General features: G+C 38.2%; 1 protein-coding gene across 1 annotated transcript in view; it reads right to left on the reverse strand.

Moving 5' to 3' along the window:
- The window catches only part of RNF17 (ring finger protein 17), a 40,937-nt gene extending 24,680 nt beyond the window's left edge, over positions 1 to 16,257 (reverse strand). Inside the window, exons 1-14 of the mRNA XM_032680479.1 lie at positions 15,521 to 16,257; positions 14,792 to 14,883; positions 14,071 to 14,129; positions 13,007 to 13,062; positions 11,617 to 11,716; positions 10,449 to 10,544; positions 8,972 to 9,069; positions 7,984 to 8,155; positions 6,536 to 6,609; positions 4,889 to 4,966; positions 3,768 to 3,859; positions 2,005 to 2,166; positions 907 to 1,096; positions 285 to 450 (exon numbers count right to left, since the gene is read on the reverse strand). Coding sequence (XP_032536370.1) covers positions 285 to 450; positions 907 to 1,096; positions 2,005 to 2,166; positions 3,768 to 3,859; positions 4,889 to 4,966; positions 6,536 to 6,609; positions 7,984 to 8,155; positions 8,972 to 9,069; positions 10,449 to 10,544; positions 11,617 to 11,716; positions 13,007 to 13,062; positions 14,071 to 14,129; positions 14,792 to 14,883; positions 15,521 to 15,597 — 1,512 coding nt within the window. The 5' untranslated portion in view covers positions 15,598 to 16,257. The remainder of the gene's footprint in view (positions 1 to 284; positions 451 to 906; positions 1,097 to 2,004; positions 2,167 to 3,767; positions 3,860 to 4,888; positions 4,967 to 6,535; positions 6,610 to 7,983; positions 8,156 to 8,971; positions 9,070 to 10,448; positions 10,545 to 11,616; positions 11,717 to 13,006; positions 13,063 to 14,070; positions 14,130 to 14,791; positions 14,884 to 15,520) is intronic.
- Between the last annotated feature and the right edge of the window lie 2,128 nt (positions 16,258 to 18,385).

Consider the following 18,385-nt stretch of genomic DNA (forward strand, 5'->3'; position numbering starts at 1 on the left):
AGTATCAGTTCTGGAATTTGTTTTTAAGTTGGACAAAAGAACAGGTCTAAATTAAGAGTAGTGAGATTTAAGCCCAAAATACATATTTGTAAACCCAGAGGCTTTTTAAGACAGACTGCTATAAGCTCGTTTCCTTTCCAACAAAAGCAGTGCAACCCATCTATTTACATCTGTACTCTTAAATTTAATTCTGTTTATAGTGGAATAAATTGCATATTTAAGTTCTTTAGTATAAATCTTAAGGAAAAAAAGCTCCTGAAATACTTCAAGTGGCTTGTACTTACTGTATTTTTGGGAACAACATCCTTCAATGAACACCGTACTGCTAAAGGAGGAACAGCTGCAAGTTCTGCCTCAATACGCTGATCAGACTTCCTCACAAACAGACAAATGTCATCTGTTTCAATAGTTTGCAGAGCAGCAGGATCAGGCCTTTCAGTGGGATCACATCTAATGTTCAATGGGAATAAATGCAGTACGAACTTAAAAAAATCAAACCCGACACCTGAAAAGCCCCAAACCAAACCCCAGATTCACAACAGAGGTCATTATTGCAGCACCTGGCATAATGTTATGTCAATGAAACAGAACTAGAAAGTCTCAATGAAATAATTTTTTTCTTTTTTTTCTTTCTTTTTTTAAGCATTGAGGACTCACATGCTCTCTTTTACAACACAAGCCTAAGTTAAATATTTCAATGTATGAAGGCTGGTACACTTCTGTAATTAAATACACTGCCACTTTTCCTGTGGGAAATACGTACGTAGAGGATATTAGTGTCATTTGGATATCTGGTTATCTGCTTGTGTGAAGCTGAGGAAGGACTTGTTTCTCAGCAGAGATCTTCTTGAGTAACAACAGTTAAGGACAACAACTGTAGACAAAAACCTCTCTCTGGAAACATACCCTGAGAAAGTTAAAACTACAGAGCTTCCAACATCAATCAGGAATACTTTCAGCAATGCAACATCACACACTTTGTATCTTATTGGACCACAAGGCTTCCTCTGACTTTTACTTTCTAGGGGAATTAGTTCAGTGATAGTTCCACGGCACCACATTCCAGTTTCCTTACTCTTAATAAAAGTTCTAGCACCTATATGGAAGCAAATAAAAAGGGCTAAATTAAGTATTTTTAAGCATTTCACACTAGAATTATTACTACAGTTATACATAGTATTCCCTTGTTCCCATTCTCCACACACATAGTAAAAGTGCTATTGTTAAAATAAAGACAGACAGTAAAAACCCTGTCTCAAGAGCCACTAGAAATTCCCTCCACCTTCATTTACACAGTGTTCATAAGGCTAGGAAGTGTTTGGTTTGTATTAAGAAGTCATTTCTGGCAAACTTTCTTTACCTCTTAGTAAAGTGGCAAAAAAACATTCATATATAAGGTTATGATATACTTTTCATCAGTTTTCTAAACACATTCTAGAAGTGGGCAACATTATCAACATGTGGATTAGAAAATAATTTTAGTGATTTAGCAACGTATTATTACCTTTTATTTTTACTCCTAGAATGGTTTCTATTCAGTGAATTAAAAAAAAAAAATCATATCCACTAGAAGGGAATGTTGCTTGCATGATAGAAAGCTGATTTACTGACATAGTTAAAGAATTAGGCTCATCATTACAAGCTGTATACTGAAAAAGCTACCAGTTAACCATTGCCACCTAATGCTGGAAAACATGAAGTTCACAGCCAGGTGTTTCAACTGCTCTGGTTACTCAACATACTCAGTTTGTTGAGGTTGAGAAGAACTGCAGGTTTTTTTAATTCTACTGGTTTTGTTCATGGGTTTTAATAAAAGCCTACTTTACCAAATCACGTGTACAATGTTTCTCTAAAACAATTAATTGTAGATTCCAGAACATATAAGGACTGCTTTACTATGTAAAGGGGCAGGGGAGAGAATAAAAAAAGGAGCATGACACTAAGGAATGCATATTGCAGGGTAGTATTTTAAGCCATGAAGACCTTTAAAAATTAACCATTTACCTAGTTCCAAAATGTCTGAAGGCCAGAGATACGAACTCTTATTACAACAGAAGTTTTCCAATTTCTTCTCCAACGCCAAAGCTTCTTTCCTCTGTGAGTACCTCCGAATATAGAAATGGCTTGGATTTATAACATGGCTTACCAACACTAATTCTGTCAAACCTGAGTCAGACATAAAACAAGTTATCAAACACCCTCCAAGTGACTCCAACAGATATCATCAGACATACAATTTGGCTGATGTTGCATTAATCATAACAACATTACCTCAAACAGATTTTAACCTGACAAGTCTGCTCACACTTGTTTCAAACTATTACCATGTTTGCTTACTGATGAAATTGCTCTTTTGAACTACCTCCCTCTTACTACCCTGCAAAACAAAAGGCTTCTGTCACTGCTCACAAAGTGGTAGCCTGAATTTAAGTAGGTAATTCAGAGTTTGTATTCCAACAGAGAAATAGCAAATTAGAGATTAAGACTGCTACCTTTAAGAATAGGTATTCTTTTGTACAGTTAATTAGTGTTAATGTATGAAGATCAGAGATGGTTAGCAAAGAGATGACCCTATGTAAGGCAGTACTTGTGACTAGGTATCCAAATCTTTTGTACTGCAGGTACCTCCCCGTCTACTGGTGATACAAAAGGTAGATTTCTCTTTCTGAAACTACTCAAAGGTCAGAGGGTTTTAGAAGCCAGCAACCCAATTCTTACAAGAGTATTTTACACCACAAAGCTTCCTGCAAAGAGTGGACATCATAATCGAAATTCAATGTCAGCTGCATGACTGATCAGGGCACACCAGACGCAGAGATGTGCAGCATCCTTGAGCACTGCCACCTCTGCGCCTATTGCTGAACTCTTAACAAATCATGGGCAAACAACTATAAAGAGTATGGCACCTGAAACCCTCTGAGCAGGTGTGTAGAACTGTGCTTCCAAGTTTAGGAAATGCAGCCTCCAGAACAGATGCAAGATCACTCCTGGGCTTTTCTACTGGATAAGATGGTATCTGAATAAAACATCTGAATGACTTCAAAGATTTCACCAATACGTACACAAACTGTTCTGGATCATCCGTGGTCACCATCTCTGATGATGCGATGAGTCACTTATGTCGTCTTACATGTAAAATCATAAAATCATTATGGTTGGAAAAGACCTCTAACACTCTGAGCACCTCCTGGACACCAGCTTGGTAGGCTCTGCTGGACTCACTCTAATAGGACAGTGATTTTTCAGTACTCCAGTGTCCAATACTGGACACAGTACTCCAGATTCAGTCCCCCAAGAGCCTAACAGAGGGGAAAGATCCCTCCACGGACCTGTTAGCTACACTCTAACTATTACAGTCTAGGGAAAACCTGACAAGCTGAGGAACCTAATTGTTACTGACAGCTAACGTAGGACAATGGCCTGGGAGAAGATTCGGTAAGCTGAGAGAACGGACGGAAAAGGTTCTCCAGGAGCCAATGTCAGAAACTCTGAAGGGGACTGCAACAACCACGAGTCAAAAAGAATCATCAAGGCAGATACTGGAACTCATGAGCCCTCTGAGAGAAACTGTGAGCAAGTTTTCACTAAGCTAAACAGGAGGACAAAAAAAAAAAAAAAGGTGTTTGCTCAAAGGAACTGAAACAGACATCATTAAAGAATTTGTATGAGCCAAATGTAACTACAAACACACAACATAATACAAGACACAAAAATAACATCATGCTTGGCAATGGAACATTGAAAGCATCAGGTATTAAGAAACTTGCCTTCCAAGTCATCTTCAAGTATTTCTTCTATTATGACATCAGGCACTTCTTCTTGGTCATCGAGGATAAACGTGTCTCGCCCATTATCTTCGCTACATTTGGGAAAAATTTTATTTAAAGACAAATTAATATAATTCAGTCTGTTTCCAGAAAAGCACGAGTCAAAGCAGAGGTTTTATCGAGAACACATCACTATGTTAAGAAAACACCTCAAAAGAGCTGCTAAGAATAAACTGCATTTAGTTTTTGAATACCAAGACAACAAAAACAGTGACATGATCTCTGAAACCTAAAAAGAATTGGCACAGACACAGCACATATTCTCGGGCACAGTTCAACTGCATGAGCTAGCCCTGTTTAGATGATCAGAAAGCACAAGTACAAATACAAACTATTTGACAAAATGTTAATAGTGTACAGATACTCTTAATCCTCATCTGTAGAACTTTCAAATATTAGAGTATGCAATAAGCCTTTCTTAACATAATCAGTTTTATCTACAACAGTCCTCACAGCAACTCTTATTTTCAAGTTTTTGTCAAAGACAAAAAAAATAAAGGGGACTAATAAAATAAAAGCAATTTAGACTGTGAATTGAAAATACCACAATTTCAGTATTTGCTGTTCATTTGAGAGATTTATTTACACTTATGTGAAATAATTTTCATATGCTGAAGTGATAAACATCTCTATTACATGTATTATGAACATGTAGACATGGCACTTGGGGACATGGTTTAGGGATTGCCTTGGCATTGCTAGGTTTACAGGTGGACTGAATGATCTCAAAGGTCTTTTCCAACCTAAGTGATTCTATGACTGTATTATTACATGCCAAGCAAAGTTGAAAATCACTCAGCATGAAAAAAATCTGGACAACTTAAGCGATACAGCAAAACATACGTGGGTGAAACACAAGAAAAACCAAAGTGGCAAACTGAAACACAAATTGGACTAACTGGAATGCTGACCTAAGCATCTAAAGTTTCACTTTGATTCAGTATACTCTTAGAATTCTATAAGCATATACAATTATTTAATTTAGTCTCCAATAAATACTTGACCATTAGAAGAACAAGTAAGCTACTGTACCTATCCTCTTTTATAAGAAAAATACTTACTTCTCTGTCATTCCCCATTTAATCTTGCCCAAATTTTCCACTGAAGATATAATCTCGTAACTGTTCAGGAATAAGCCCAAGAGAAGAGAACAAGTATTACAGAAGGTGACATGAATATCTAAATCACTCTGACAGTTTGAGATCTATGGTATTTTTCAGAACAGTAAGAGATTAATTACATACTCCGTTTTATTTCTTCCACTCCTATGAACAACAGATTTGGCTGCTCATTTATCTTCACATTCATACTTGAAAATTCTCTTGCCTTTTGCATCCTCCCTCATGCACAAAGTACTGCAACATTCACTTACTGTTTTCACACCTATACTCAGTTTAGTTCAATAAATTATACTGCACAGAGAAAAAGAATTTTCTTTTCTTCCTGAGCGAAATCATAACTAAAGTCCAAAATGTATGTTTCTGTTTATTGGTACACTAATAACTATTTTCTTGATCAATGAAAAGTGGTAAAGTCTTTACACTTAGGTTAAGAGAACTGTAAATATACTTTCAATCAAATCCTTACCTTTGCTGTCCAGTTTTAAAAACTGACAGTTTATAAAAACTGAAGTGTAAACAGTATTGAACAGTCATCCGTGCTTCTCTCCCACTGCCCCTTCAGGAACGCACTGCACCTACTCTTTGTTCTACAATGTTTTATGTCTACAGAATGTGCCTCAACTTCTGTGCACCTCCTAGTTGTGATTTTTAATACCTCTGGTGTTATTTTGGAGTGGAACAAGGTATGCAAGACCTTTATATTCATCCTTCATCAGGTTCCCTGTGTGGCTGAAGTTCTTAAAAAGTTAACCAATGCAGAAAGATGGGATTTTGTAGGGTTTTAGTTTTCTTCTAAGCTGGGACAGTTTGCCATTGTGCATTTAAATAGGCTTCTGTGAAATTCTGATTCAATGACATCGTGTTCAAAGTAGTGACTTGGTAGATAAGGCCTAAGCTTGGTAAAAGACCACTTTTTCAAGACTGCTTTATCCATATTCTAACTGAAGAACTCAACTAATGTGACAGGAGTCATCTTAATTTTTGTCTAGCATTGGAAAAACCTTCCCAGGGAAGTGGTTGAGTCACCATCCCTGGAGGCATTTGGCTGAGAGAGGGGGGGGATCTTCAGCCTGGAGAGAAGAAGGCATTGGGGAAGACCTTATAGCACCTTCCAGAAGGAATCACACACAGATTTTCTGACAGGGCTGTTGCACTCAGACAAGGGTAACAGTTTTAAACTAAGATAACATAGATTCATACTAGACATAAATTTTTTTACAGCAAGAGTGGGTAAACACCAGAACAGGTTGTCCAGAGAGGTGGTAGATGCCACATCCCTGGAAAGGTCCAAGGTCAGGACAGATGGGGCTCTGAGCAACCTGATCTCATTCAGGATGTCCTTGCTTGCTGGAAGATGTTTGGACTACATGACATATGTGCTTTCTCCCTGATGCCTCAGATGAAGGCTATTGTGTATTGCTAGTTAGGAGTTTATACTGATGTCTGAAGTAGTAGCTTTTCAGTAAACTGCAACTGAAGAAGTTCAATTTCTGCTGTTTAACTGTTGCATGAACAGTTTTTGTAATTAAGATAACTGGTGCATCCTTTTGCCCCCCAATATATCTCCCTGCTTCAGTCATTTACCTTGAAAATATTTTTTCCTTCAAACTCTTCACTCTTGAGAGCTCAGCCTCAACTGGCAACTTTAAGTCATAAATAACCTGAAATTATGAAATACAATCTTAGGTTCCATTACACAGAAAACAGATTATACAGATTCTCGTGACCTACAACATGACAAAGCCAAAATGTGACACCTTTAATTTTATGGAAAAAACCCCAAGAGTTTAGCTGATAGCCAACTCTCCAATAGATCTTCTTACCTTGCCAAGAATTAATGGCTGGTATGCTGTAATGTTAGTATGTAAACAGAAGTAGAAATCAGACACTCCTTTTGTTTCAACAGGAAGAAAGTGATTTCTAAGTAAGAAGACAGGTCTATGGGAGGACAGTGGCAGGTGCCAGTTCAAAAAAAAAAATAAAATCACACTGGTTAAGATGGAAGAAACGACGGGAAAGAAAAAAAAGGAGGGATTAGACTTCTGGGTCAGGTGAGAGACTCACTTTCTTCATATGGAAAGTGATGAATGGATGCAGGGCACCTGACTTTGAAAAGCACACTTCTTCAAAGAATAATGAGACTAATTATTCATTCTTTCTCTCAACACAAGAGCTATAAAGGTTGCAAATCAAATAACTGTGTGGCACATTGTGAAAGAACAGAGGGAGTTATTTTATATACACCTCATTTTAAATAGTAAAGTGTGAATCTCACTGCCATGACATATGAACACTTACATATAATAAAACGCATATATGAACACACCCATGCACACTGCCACAAGCTTTACAAAGGCATTCAAGGAGGTATTGCACAAGCTTATGACAGAAGGTGATGATGTTTATTCAGTGTAGTGACCCTGATGTATCCTAGTGATTCTAAGACTGTTAACCTTCAACTTCCCAGACTCACTAAATGCTCAGTTTCTTAGATGCTTCCCCAAGCATCTTCTCCTCTCTGTTGTCAGAGACAGGAGACCTCACAGGATGGATCTTTGGTCTGATACAGCATGGTAGGTAGCATGGGCTTCTATGAACAGCAGATATGATGGGGAAGAAGAATGAAAGTAAACGCCTGGGACCAAGAAGATCAGGAAAGTGTGGCTATTAATTCTGGAGTAGTTCTCTGAGAAGGTTTGAGAGCTCTGGAATGGAAAAGGTTTGAGAGCTCTGGAATGGAAAAGGTTTGAGAGACTTCTGAACTGCTGAAAACATCACCCTTTCACTGATCAGTACTGTGTCATAGTTTGCCTGTCTTCCCCCTCCATCTACTGTTTCAGACAGCAAGCTCTTCAAGGCAAGAACCACCTTTTTTGCATCACATCAGTCACTAGATGTGTAAAGGTGGAGTAAGAATACAATACTGCAAAAACATCAGTACTGAAGTCAGCAAATTGAGATCACAGACACTTTCAATCCAATTTTGAATGTATTCCTTGAAAATAAATTATTTCACAGTACAAGAATGTAAGTACCTGAGCGAGATCACAACAGTTTCTTAGAGAATGGGAGAGTTTTAATTCCTTCACAGTCCTAATGGCACCAATCAAGTGGTTTTTCTTCTCTTCAATGACCTCTTTAGCTTTTGCAATACTAGCACTATAGTCGTTGATGTTCTCCATCAATTCTGCAAACAATTTCCTTTTCCTGTATTAAAAACATTACTTTTCAGAATTTAATATGCACTCAGCTGTACAGATTCAAACGAACTGTAACACACAACTACCAGTCATACCACAACACAAAGTGGATACATATCACACATCGGATCATCTTCCCCAAACAGTGGAAAGCAGAAGCATGGGAAACATACTCCATAACTGGAGGAACAACAAAAGTTAAGAGTTCACACTGAAAAGTCACTTTTCTAGAGAAATATTTTTTTATCAAATGTCAGAAGCACTCTGCCATTTAAGCCTCCTGATATTTCCAAACACATTGAGCTGAAAACTAAACAACTGGATTTTACAATTCAGTCCCTTAAGATACCAGATCCCCTGCTCGGAGGCTCTTCTTGTAACCTAAGCTTTGACATCTCTCTCTTCCTTAAATCTGAAGATACAAATATTTTTGAAAACAAAGAAATGAAGTGTCCTTAGGCTTCTATCAGCTTGAAAATTTGCAGAAAGTGAATTGAAAAAACCAAAGTTATTCCTGCTGTTAAACTGATCCTCCACTAATGACACTATTAAAATACCTTCAAAATTGAGTTTAAGAAAATTAACATTATGACTATTTTTTCTTAAAGAGTAGAGTCTGCATAAGTTAGTGTTTTCCAACCATGCAAACCAGCTCCAAGATGCCACAATGAAAGGGCAAAAAATACTGTGCAAAAATTAAACCCAGGTATTATGAAATAATGGTACAAGAGACTAAAATTTTAAGAATTCTTCTACCTGAATTAGAAACAGGTTCTTGATAAAAGTAGCTCACCCGTGCCAAACTACAAAACTATATTACTACCTTGAGAGGAAAGTAATAAGTTCATCAACAGTTCTATCTGCAGCTTCTGTAACTTTGTCTCTTTCGTGCTTCACCTTCAACTCCAAGCATTCCAGCATCTATTTTGTTCAATATGATAAAACATGCATTTATTATTTCATTATTCATGATTTTATTCTCACATGGCTTTTTTTAAAATTCAGGACAGAAGCAATGAATAGTAAGATGGTGATTAATACTCCACAGAAAGAGTGACACTTAAACCACTTACAGCTCATTAAAGCCCTTTGTTTTCTCTAATTTCAAGTCAGCTGGCACTGTTTGGAACCTCCTCAACTGAAGCCTTTAGGTCTATGAGGCAAGAAACAGGTAGATCTTGGGCCCACTGCCTCACTTTCCTTATTTGACATTCAAGCATAGCACCACGCACAGATAACTAGCACGCTGAGATTTCTAATGTTTTTTAAAACCCACTGTGAGCATAAAGTGAAAATAAAATAAAAAATTCCTCCTCTGGCTAAACATCAGTTTTGTCACTATAGTTACATTTAATGAAAAGACTATGGAAAAAGATATGCAACACTGCTTTGGCAATTCCAATCTTTGTTGAAAAGCTGTTGCAAGACCACTGTAGTACCCATGAGTTATTATATTAGAGCTGCTGAAATAGTACATTTTTACAAGATGCTATTAGTATATCAGTATGAATTCAATATAGCTTTGCTTAACAGACAGATTGGCCACTGCAACGAAGTTAGAAAGGGAATGGAGAACAAGCTTTAAAGCATGATTACTAGAACTAAGCTTTTGAATCATTAAATACTTATATACCCGTGTATCTTACAATACAAATAAAATGTAAATAAGTGGCAAACACAGAACTGCAAGTTTTGCTACAGTACATTTAATAAGAGTTAAAGTTTAAATAATTATAATTGATGAAGCTCAAAAGTTACTCAAAACCTAGTAACAGCATTATCTGGTATTTTAGGATTCTCCCTATGTTTTATACTGTGCATAAAAATGTACTACTTGATTTACATGTTTTTGTATATTCTGTCCATTATCATTTTTACTCCTGTTGCCCATATAATTTCTTTTCTGCCTTTAAATCCAGAAAGAAGCACAGCAGAAGCAGAAAGTTAGCAGAGCTGCTAGAGCAAAAACAAATGCTGAATTTTACCCTGATCCAAGGAAATACAAACTTAGTATTTAAAGACTGGCTTCATATGGTTCTGCTAAGTATTCATATTGACATATTAACTTTAAGTTACCTTGTGTACTCCTTTACAGACTACTCCTCTAGGCTACAGCCTGGAGTTTAAGGCTGTATATTCACAGAAATAGCATGAACAGTTAAAGGACAAAAGAGATACCAAAAAAAAAGCAGTAAAAGCACATTTAAATAGCATGTTAATGTGTGACTACTCGTAACAAAAACCTTCAATAAAGGATATGATTTAATATTTCATGATTTATTTAAGTGATTTTCACCCACCTTGTCTGCTTCATGGAAGTGGCCAAGATTACAAACAGCTATGGACAAAGCTTCCTCAATATCTTGTCCAGTGTTGTTCTCCTGAGGAAAGATTTGCTAATGAACACAAAGTTGCTTGTGTGACTAAAAGACAAGATGGTTTGTAAACATTTGCCATTCTGATAGAGGCAACTGTGGCTGACTGATGCGTGTTAAGACTCTGAGCAGGTCTATAGTGGCCAACAGGCCCAAAATACTTAGCTCACCCGAATTTCACTGAGAACATTTACACTGTAGTATTTATGGAAGACATTCTAGAACTGTGTTTTAAAATACACACAGTTTACTTGCAAACACACACACAAAATGACAAGTACATGAAGGAAAAGCAAAATAAAATTACTAATGCAGAGGAAAGAAAACATGGAAGACTGAAGAATGGGAATACTGCAGCCTAGAAAAAAGTATAACGTTTAGGAATATCATTTGGGGAAAAAAAACCCCAAAAACATAGTAAGCTTCCAGTATTAGGCTGACGCAAGACAATCATTTTCAAACTTTAATGGGCACTATAACAAAACCACCTAAGAAACCATGACAGACATTTGCACACTATGATTCTTTCAAGGTCAGCATACAGGACAACCTCCACGGAAGAAAACATGACTGGCATTGGATGTATCATTTGTTTCCAGTTTACTCTGTCATATTAAAATATCCACAACGTTAGCTCCCCTGGCCCAAAACTTCACAAGCCTCATTCAGAAAGACCAGGTTAGGAAATTTAATAGAATGTTTAAAGACAGATCCCTTTGTTCAACAACCTTTTTGCCCTGAATTATTGCCCTAAGGAGGTAGGCGTGAGCCTTGCAGTCCTAAAAAAGAAGTACCAAACCCAATATTGTAAAGCCTGGGATGTAATAAGAAAAGCTAAACTCAAAATACATATTTTCACAGCCAGATGAATAGAACTAATACTCTTCAGCTAGGATCCTATTCAGAGATTTGAGCTGCACTCATTTTGTCAGTTATTTTAACACTGTAGCTGCACATCAGTTCGGTGACAGAATGGAATAATAGCACATAACTATTAAAGGCTGCAGGGGTTTGTGTTTTAAGAAGTACAGTATTAACCATGCATGTACAAATACAACAAGTGAGAATATAAGGAAATTCTCTGTTAACACACCATGTCAGCTGATGGAGTTAGAGTTGGTTCATCCTTCAGCCCACCATTTGAAGAGAACAGGCGATGAACATTTTTCTCTTCAGTATTGTGACTGAAGGGCCTGCAAATCAAAATCTTTTAAGGAAAAAACCCACGCATTTTAAATAAAATATCAAACTTTCTACAAACACTTTAAATACGCATTTCAAAATTTATCATTAAATGCATTCACACCTGTTTTTGAAACAGTTGAATTCACACTGATATGCAAATTTTCAAAAAATTTGCTTTCTACTAGAATCCTCTTAAAAGTAACTTTTTTTCATTTTACAATTTTTGCAAGGTTTAACAAAACCTTAATAGTTAGCAGTGATTCTTATCTTCACTGAAAGTAAATGCACGCCTATTAACATTCCAGGATTAATTTTTCATTTGTTGCCCAAACCTTTTGTTTTCAGACAGTGATTGTACTGTTAAAATCTTTAGAATACACAACAGATGATATCAAAACTGTCTACTGGCAACCTGTTAGGAAGGCTATTAAATTCAGTTGTATGATCACCCATGCTTGTTCTTCTGCAACACCTGACAAGACTTTCACAAAAACATAAAAGCAGCCTCATTCCAGGAAGGAAGCATTGTGTTGTTCTTCCTGTGTTCATTTTGTTCCTTTTGACAGACTAAGAAGATGTCGAGAGCACTGCTGCAGAGATCAACAACCATATATGAAATCTTGAGTTTGTATTCCACTTTGGGCAAGGTTAGCAATGCACGCTACATGTGCCAAACTCAGAAGATAAATTTCCTACATCTTCCTTCCAGAACAGGTCCTTTATGTAACAGATCTGAAAGAATTATCTGGGACTATCCTCCATTGTACAAACATTAATCTCAACAGCAACGGAGAAAAAGACATCCAGTTTAAGACTTCTTTCAGGTTCACCTCGACTAGACAAATAAGCAAGTGAATGTAATTTAGATATGACAGCACCGCAGAACACTGATGGCATCGATCTTCATACAGTTGTGACTGGTTACCTAAGCAGAAGGTGCAGTGGGATCAGCAAGGGGCGGGGGAAGGAGACGTTTTAATGGTACAGTCCTTACTACCACAGCCTGGCATTTCTCTCCCCCTGAACCCTTATCAATGATTTACCACGGTGCTTAAAGCTTTCACACGTTTTCAAGGTAAACCAATTTGTTTCTTGTTGCCTCTCAATAAAACCGTATTTGTACTCAATGTGCTCCCTCAGCACTAGATAACCATGCTGAGAACACATTAGTAAAGTTTAAAGAACACGCACACACACAAAAAAATCAACCCAACGAAAATGTCTGGAAATGCTTACTTGCTCAAGTCCTCTCCCGGTCTGACACGTAAATACATCAAAAGAGTTTAATAAAAGTTTACCTTGCTGCTTTTTCTGAGTTGCCACCACACAGCCCAAATTTAAAGTAAGTTCTGGTCTAGATTCAGAGAGAAAAAGGCAGCAAGTTCAAATACAGGGTTACAGCTAAGTCCTAGAAAAAAAAATATTCTATAAACCTGTTTTCCCGTTCAGTACCCACCCCCGCCCCTCATTTCAGTTAGACAAAGCTTCAAAACAAGTGCTATTAAATTGTGAGATCTAAGAAGATCTAAGGAAAAAGCTTCCAAGCAGAAGTTCTGTAGCTATAAGTGCACCTTTGTAATAAATAAAAAAACACTCCTAGTAAAAGCAATACCGATTTCCTGTTTGCACTTAATATTTTTCCCACTACTATGCAAAATTAGTAATATTGCATTACTGAACCAGACTCTACAAATTACTTTTGCAATAAAGTTTAATTGCAGAGTTTAAATGCCAAAGATTTGACTCATCTGCAGTTTGCAATAAATACTAAATCTGAATTTCATAAGGCAAAAATAGTCTGGCAACACTCTAGCTTTTGCATAAATTTAAAGAAAAAGCACTTAATGTTTGTCCAAAATACAAATTTCTGTGAAACAAATGGCATTAGCATATCATACCACACACTCACATACATTTTATTGGTAACACAGACTCACCCTACATTTTATTAAATGTAGAAACAGAAGTATGTTCATAATTCGTGTATTACAGGGCAAAGTGAAATTGTATTTTTTTTTTAAATCTTTTAAGTCTTTATGGGGGAGCTGACAAAGTGTTCATATGCATCAGTTGCTTTCTCGTACATTGTGTGCAGACAAGAGGGTGGAACACAGCTGGCAACATGGGGCACTAATTAGAATTGTAAAAAAATACCTTCCTAAAGCCAGGCTTTGGACGTCTCATGTGCACCACACAACAACACTGCATAATGAGAAATGTTGGGCAAGCAGGTGGTCAAAGTGCAGACCCTTATAGCTCAGAGGGCACCTGCGTTTACTTTAATCACACTCAAGATCCTGTAACATCAGTATTCCATACCACTACGCTGAGTAGTGAACAGAAAGCTTTAGATCAAACTTACTTCTGTAGAAGAGAAACAAAAAAAATCAGTGTCTTCATCCTTCACATCACCATGCAATGCTGTAAAAGCAAGCACAGAAAACTCCTGTAGGGCATCCTAATCCATGAGATAACAGAAATACACGATCACAGGAGCAGTCTTCTAGATAGCATTCATCAAGTCAACACGAATCAGAGCACTGACTTTTTTACTGACAGAATTTGAAAGCTAGGAATAAAAGTCCAGATAAATAGATAGAGAAGTTATCTGGGAATCACAAGGCTGAGTTGCATGTAATGATCAGGGTATTATCTGCATCATTCGCTGTATTATGTTGCTACTACGTTCAGGACAGGATAAACATACGAGGCAAAAAGACAAAAGCAACCACACATTCTAAAAGTGTACCTAAAGTACAGGAAAAAAATTGTTTCATAAAGAACCCATAAATACTATGTATTCAACAAAATCTTGGAAAAAAGCTACTCATGCAGAAAATCCCACAAAAATGAGGTTTCTTTTTAGAACAAACTTGTCAATAGCTTTGTCAAGAAAAAGAGCAGGAGAGGAAGCAAAAGGTATTGATTGTTCTCCCTAACTACTGGAAATACATCAAATAACCAATGTGTTATTCAAAGGTGGCAGTACATCTACTACCCTTCACAGACCATATAAAATGCAAAATAATAGTAAAGAGTGCATACTAAAAACCTGCTGGAAATAAAAGATCCAAAAGCCTCACCTTCCACATTCAGAGCCTTTGACATATGACACAAATCACTGTTTCTCTGATTTGGTTCTGTAAAATCCTCTTCTAGTAGCTTAGGAGATTGCCTTCAGAGGTAAAAGTAAAGATTTAAGTCATCAGGGATATCAATAAAAAATGAATTCTGACTTTCAGCTCTTTTAGAACTAAGCTTCCCACTTTACCAAATGAAGTTATGAAGAAGGTGCACTTAACCAAACACACACACACACACCATACAACAAAAAATCTGCCATCCTCTTAACTGGAGATGTACTTTAGCTCTACGATACTGAATGCATCATACATAAAAGTAGTACTACATCTTCTCTGTATGCAGTATTTCAGCTAACTGCAACCACCACTAATAAATTATTATACAATCAATTTTAATTACAATAATTCTAGTTACTTAACTAAAAACACACTGAATAGATTAACAGTGATTTAATTACTTGTAAAAGTACATTCACATCAGTATAATGTATAAGCAGCCTAATAAGTCGTTTTTCAATAAGTTGAAACTAAAATGTCTTTTTCCAAGAACCTACTACAAATGCTAAAACTTTTCACAAACTGTGTATTTTTACTCACATACATTTAAAAAATGGACTCACTTGCAGTTTTGCAGAATACAACCATTATTTTCTACATTTTCTCAATTCTATTTCCTGATAAACATACTGTCAGAACTTTTAAAGCCACTAGTCTCAAAAACTCACATACCTCACAGCTTTCGTTTTTCTTCTGTTCAGTTCTTTATTACTCTCATCCAACAAGTAGAATTCTTTCTTTCTATGCATGGCGTCTGACTTTGGGGGAAAGAGAAATGACAAATTCTCTACAATATAAGGCAGTTCATCACTTGAGCCAACATCACAGATTCACATCGCTTTGCAAGGTACAAAACTAAAGAGACGGACACGACGATCATAAAGGCTAGTTTTTCCTTGAGAAGCAAATCTTTCAAACGCAACAGAAGAGTGGTCTGCTTAGCACTACCCAGCTCCTCCACCCCAACCTTACCACTCCTGGTGTTCAAGCCTCCTTCCACAGCACGTGTGCTCCAAAGGACAACTTCTTACTGCAGTATCTCCGCGCTGCAGAACCACACCCTGCTCGCAATCCACTACGTCTGCTCACCCCGACTCCTTTCCTTAAGGACTGCTATCTGGCCACCTGGGTCTCCCTTCTAGATTTACTTATACCCGGCAACTTCACCGTCTTCACCTGCCCTGTTCTCTTGTCCTACCCTCTTTTCCTCCTTTCGCACCCTTTCCGGTTTGGGTTTTTTTGTTTGTTTGTTTGGGTGTTTTGTTTTGTTTGTTCGGGGTTTTTTTTTGCTACTCCGCGAGAGGTGCTCTTTCCCGCTCCCGGTTCAGGCGCCCTGCGGGGCGCTCCCGCAGGTGCCTGGCGGAGCAGGACGTACCGCCCAAGGACGCTCCGAGCCAGCCGGGCCGGGGCTGCGCTGCTCCCGGCGGAACGCACACAGCGAACGGGAGACCCCACTCCTCACGCTGCCTCACGGAACCTCCAGCGCGCCAAGGCAGCCGCCCAATCGGGGGCCTTTTCAGCGCCGCCGCAGCCAATCAGGGCCGGGCGAGAGGGGAAGCGCGGCTCTTAATGGAGGCGCTGCCCGGCCTGGTCGCTCGACGTTGTGCTGCGGGAGCAGAGGGCTTCCCTTAGAGGGAGTGTGTTTCTCGGGTGCAGTGGTGTAAGTGCAGCTAGCAATCAAGTGCCACGCAGCCGCTCTCTCACTCCACCGCCAGAGGGATCGAGTAGAGAATCGGGAGGGGGAAAACTCGTGCGTTTATATGCAGTTTAACAGGGAAAGCAAAACACGTGCACGCAAGCAAGGCGAGGAATTAATTCAGTGCTTCCCATGGGCAGGCAGGTGTTCAGCCATCTCCAGGAGAGCAGGGCCTCGTGACACGCAGTGTTTGCTTAGGAAGACAAATGCCAGCACTCCAAAGGATCGTCCTTCATTTTTCCTCTTTAAATACTGAACGTAATGTCATACGGTGTGGAATATCTCTTTGGTCATTTGGGGTCATCTGTTCTTGCTGTGTCTCCTCCCCAGTCTCCTTGCCAGCGTGGCAACACAAAAAGCACAAAAGGCCTCAACTCTGTCTAAGCACTGCTCAGCCATAACAAAAACATTTCTATATTATTATCATTCAGTTCAGCACAAATCCAAAACAGGCCCATGCCAGCCATACTGGTGAAGGAAATCAACTGTACCTTAGCCCAAACCAGCACACTGGGCTAAAAGCCATTAAGTTCATGCTTTGGGCTTACTTTGTTCTATGTGCATTTCCATTACTTGCAGAGTAAGTAAGAGATGTTTTTGGAGTGTTTTACCACTTGTGTTTTGGTTGTTGTAAATGTAGCATGATACTCTCTAGCTATCTGTTTAATCACTTAGTAAAAAACGGTTAAGTTTTAAAACTAGAAATACATGGATTTTCCCCTGTTGACATCCAGGTGTTACAAAGATAAATTTCTTGTCGGTAGAATTGCCTTGTTAAGGCTGAGGGTTTGACACACTTCAAGGATCTCAGACCCAGGAGAAGGTTAACAAAGCTTGGGGACAAGGATTTACCACTGACAGGTGGACACAGGGAATGCAGAATTCATAAGCCACAAGGACATTTGGCAGAACTCCCCAAAAAAGGAAGAAACTAATAAAGCCAACTCAGCAATTGTGCAGGAATCAGCTCCAACTGGGAAAAGCATAATTCCAGTAGGGGGAGATTTCGACCATGACTCAGTGCCCACCAACTCACCAAACCCACCAACTCAAGAGAAGAGAGTGACTGAGCATGCGGATTAATGGGCATAAGAAGAGAGAGAGTGATTTAACCAGTAGAAAGTAGAATGCTAATAAGTAACAATGATGTAGCTTGAAGCCAATAAACCCTGATTTCTTTCTTTGCTGAAATGTATAAATGATGTCAAGTTTTTATGATTGCCAGCCTTTTGTGGGCTACCACTCAGCTTCCTGCTTTGCGCAGACTAGAATAAAGAAATAGAAATACCTCATCTTGGTGTGTAAATTGTTGCTACACTTCAGGCAGCAAGCCTATATTTAGACACACTGCAACTATTAGACCCATGCCAACTCATGAACTAGACCAGCTTTCCAAGAAACAAGTTTACTAACAAAACCCAGTTTATTCATGTTTTTGCACTTTTTGTGCAGTAATGCTAGGATCTACTCTGCATCTATAATTTTAAATGTACTAAGTGAGTGTTTATTACATGTTTATTGACTCAGATAAAGGTAGAGTTTGACAGGTTACACAAACCCTGCTCAAGGTTTTCTTAATAGCAGGGAGTACTGTAGTTGGTGTGGCCAAGGCAAACAGTAACTGCGAAGAAAAGAGCCAAAAGAGGAGAGTCCTGTCTGCTGAAAAGGCAAGAGAAGAATTTCAGGAGTAATGGGTAAGAAAGCATGAAGAAAATAGGAGTAAAGTTTAAAAATTATGCAATTTTATGGAGCTAGGCCCTCATCTACTTTTTGGTAAAACACCCAAATCAGACAAACTTGCATTGGTTTTGTTTATCTACACTTGAATGTGCCTGCTTTGT

Source organism: Chiroxiphia lanceolata, chromosome 2 (assembly GCF_009829145.1).
Source record: "Chiroxiphia lanceolata isolate bChiLan1 chromosome 2, bChiLan1.pri, whole genome shotgun sequence".
NCBI lineage: Eukaryota > Metazoa > Chordata > Aves > Passeriformes > Pipridae > Chiroxiphia > Chiroxiphia lanceolata.